The following is a 2,085-nucleotide window of genomic DNA, read 5'->3' as shown; positions in this document are numbered from 1 at the left end:
TAATCTTTGTTCATCTTCATGCAATAACCTCCAAAGAAACAATACATAGTAGTTTAACAGACCCCCTCTCTCTCTTTCTTTTAATGTAACTCAGTAGGTCTTTCACTTACTGTATAACAAGTTTATGAACATTAATCTTCAGAGGAGACATGTCTGGATCCACTCCATGGTCCTGTTGTATCACTGCCTGCTGTACCATCCTGTCTATCAGTCTCCAATACTTGTCATAATTAGGATCACCAACTATATACAATGAAAATATGACAAGAATGACAAATATGAAGTAGGTATATACACTACTGACTGTGTGTGTGTGTGTATGTGTGGTAATTTATCAAAAATTAAGAATTTATTCTCTTAAAAAACTGAACAAACAGTACCTGGTAGCAGTAAACAATGGTACAGCAGTGAGACCAGGTTCACATAGGCTGGAGTGTAAGCTGTCTTCTTCTGTAGGAGACTGGCCATGTTTATAACATTGGTGTAGTCAACTCTCTCCATCTTTAAAGCAAGTAAGTATTGTTTATTTTATTAGTTAATTAACTCACAATGTTCAGTTGAGCTGTGAACTCTTTCTCATCTTCAATACGTACAAATTCAAATATCTCAATATGTCTACAAGTTCAAATTTTAAAATTCAAATTCAAATACCACCAGGAAATAGTAGCAGATGTCTTTAGTACAAGTACAAATGTACATGAACATGCACTTACTTAATCAACTGTGGTATGGCTAGGAACCTCAGTCTGGCTATGATTGGTTGAATACCTAACATTAAAAACTCGTATCTTAAATGAAGACGGAACTCAAGACTCTCCTAGAGATAAAGGGAGGGAGTGAGTCCAGCTGTTCATTATACAGTATATGATATACCTCTCCTGCTTTGTAATTAATGAGTGCATTAAGGAATGACAATACTGCAACTTGTAGAGCAGCTGAATCAGAATCATCTTCATCAAGACTACGAGCAAGATCCATCACTACTGTCTGTATTATACAATATTATTATATTAATTAGATTATTATTATTATTAATAATTATTACTTGGAATCTTGTCCTCTCACAGGCAAACTGTTGAAAGTGGACCATTGAATTGAGTACCTTCTTATGACCTCCTGGCACCAGACAGACGGCACCAAGGATTTCAAGGGCTGGAGGAAGAAGAGCAAGTATTATATGTACCATTATCACTTACTTAATATTTTAATTTTATTATTATTAGTTTTAAGACTTTGAGCTATTACTGTAATACCAGTCGGATGTGCTAATACGTGAGCTCTGCCATCCTATGATTTATAAATTAAAATAAATAAATAATAATATTATCTTACGGAATTATTCATGAGAGCTTTAATGGAACCAAGAATGATATAATGAAGTTGACTCTGCCTGTAATAGGGAGAGAGATAAGATAGGAGAGAGATAGGAAAAGAGAGGGAGAGAAAAAGGAGAGAAGGAGGGAGAGAGAGAAGGGAAGGGAGGGAGATGTTTAAGGAAGAGGTTTGGAACTTTGGAATGTAACAATAATTACAAGCCACAACTGGAAGGACATAAATAGACTTCAATGTACACACAAAACCAAATATTTGAAATATTTAGTACACAACATCACAGCATTAATACTGGTTAATGTACCTGACATCATTATTCATTGATCTTAAGAAATCAAGTAAATACTCCAATCCATTCATATCAATGAACTGCAATACAAAACTATAGGAAGACAAAAGGATCAAATACTCATTCCTATTCTCTTACCTCAGTGGTTGGGTTCTTAAAGCTGTCTTTAGATCATTGGCTACTTTAAGATTCTCTTCAATATCAGCTTCGACTAATGACATGTTCTGTATTAACTATTGAATAAAATAAATGAATAAATAAATATAAATATATTCTTGTGTAAACTCACGTCCAGTAGGTGAAGTGTTTCCTCAACGTACATCTGTGGCTGATGAATAGGATCAGCTAATACTCCTGATTGATGATCCTGGAATAGAGAGAGAGAGAGAGGGAAAGAATGTTATAAGTAATTTGTTACTTGGCAATCAATCAAAGATATAAATATAAAGGTATTAAGCTATTAA

The 2,085-nt window shown here is 34.1% G+C and overlaps 2 protein-coding genes across 2 annotated transcripts in view; both read right to left on the bottom strand.

Annotated features, from left to right (window-relative positions):
- Positions 1-468, bottom strand: part of LOC100639356 (disheveled-associated activator of morphogenesis 2-like) — a 5,669-nt gene extending 5,201 nt beyond the window's left edge. Inside the window, exons 1-2 of the mRNA XM_019995735.1 lie at positions 381-468; positions 197-243 (exon numbers count right to left, since the gene is read on the bottom strand). Of these exons, the coding sequence (XP_019851294.1) occupies positions 197-243; positions 381-468 (135 nt within the window). The remainder of the gene's footprint in view (positions 1-196; positions 244-380) is intronic.
- A 71-nt stretch (positions 469-539) lies between these two features.
- Positions 540-1,988, bottom strand: LOC105312540 (disheveled-associated activator of morphogenesis 1-A-like; the record flags this gene model as incomplete). Its single annotated transcript, XM_011405273.1, has 9 exons — positions 540-615; positions 714-817; positions 874-987; positions 1,046-1,152; positions 1,197-1,287; positions 1,333-1,390; positions 1,637-1,714; positions 1,760-1,854; positions 1,911-1,988. Coding segments are annotated over 9 exons (801 nt in total), but the record flags the coding sequence as incomplete, so codon positions are not given.
- Between the last annotated feature and the right edge of the window lie 97 nt (positions 1,989-2,085).

The sequence above is a fragment of the Amphimedon queenslandica genome, unplaced genomic scaffold (genome assembly GCF_000090795.2).
Source record: "Amphimedon queenslandica unplaced genomic scaffold, v1.1 AMPQUscaffold_13434, whole genome shotgun sequence".
Taxonomy (NCBI): domain Eukaryota; kingdom Metazoa; phylum Porifera; class Demospongiae; order Haplosclerida; family Niphatidae; genus Amphimedon; species Amphimedon queenslandica.
Note: the sequence above shows the minus strand (reverse complement) of the source record. Positions and strands in the feature narration are given on the sequence as shown.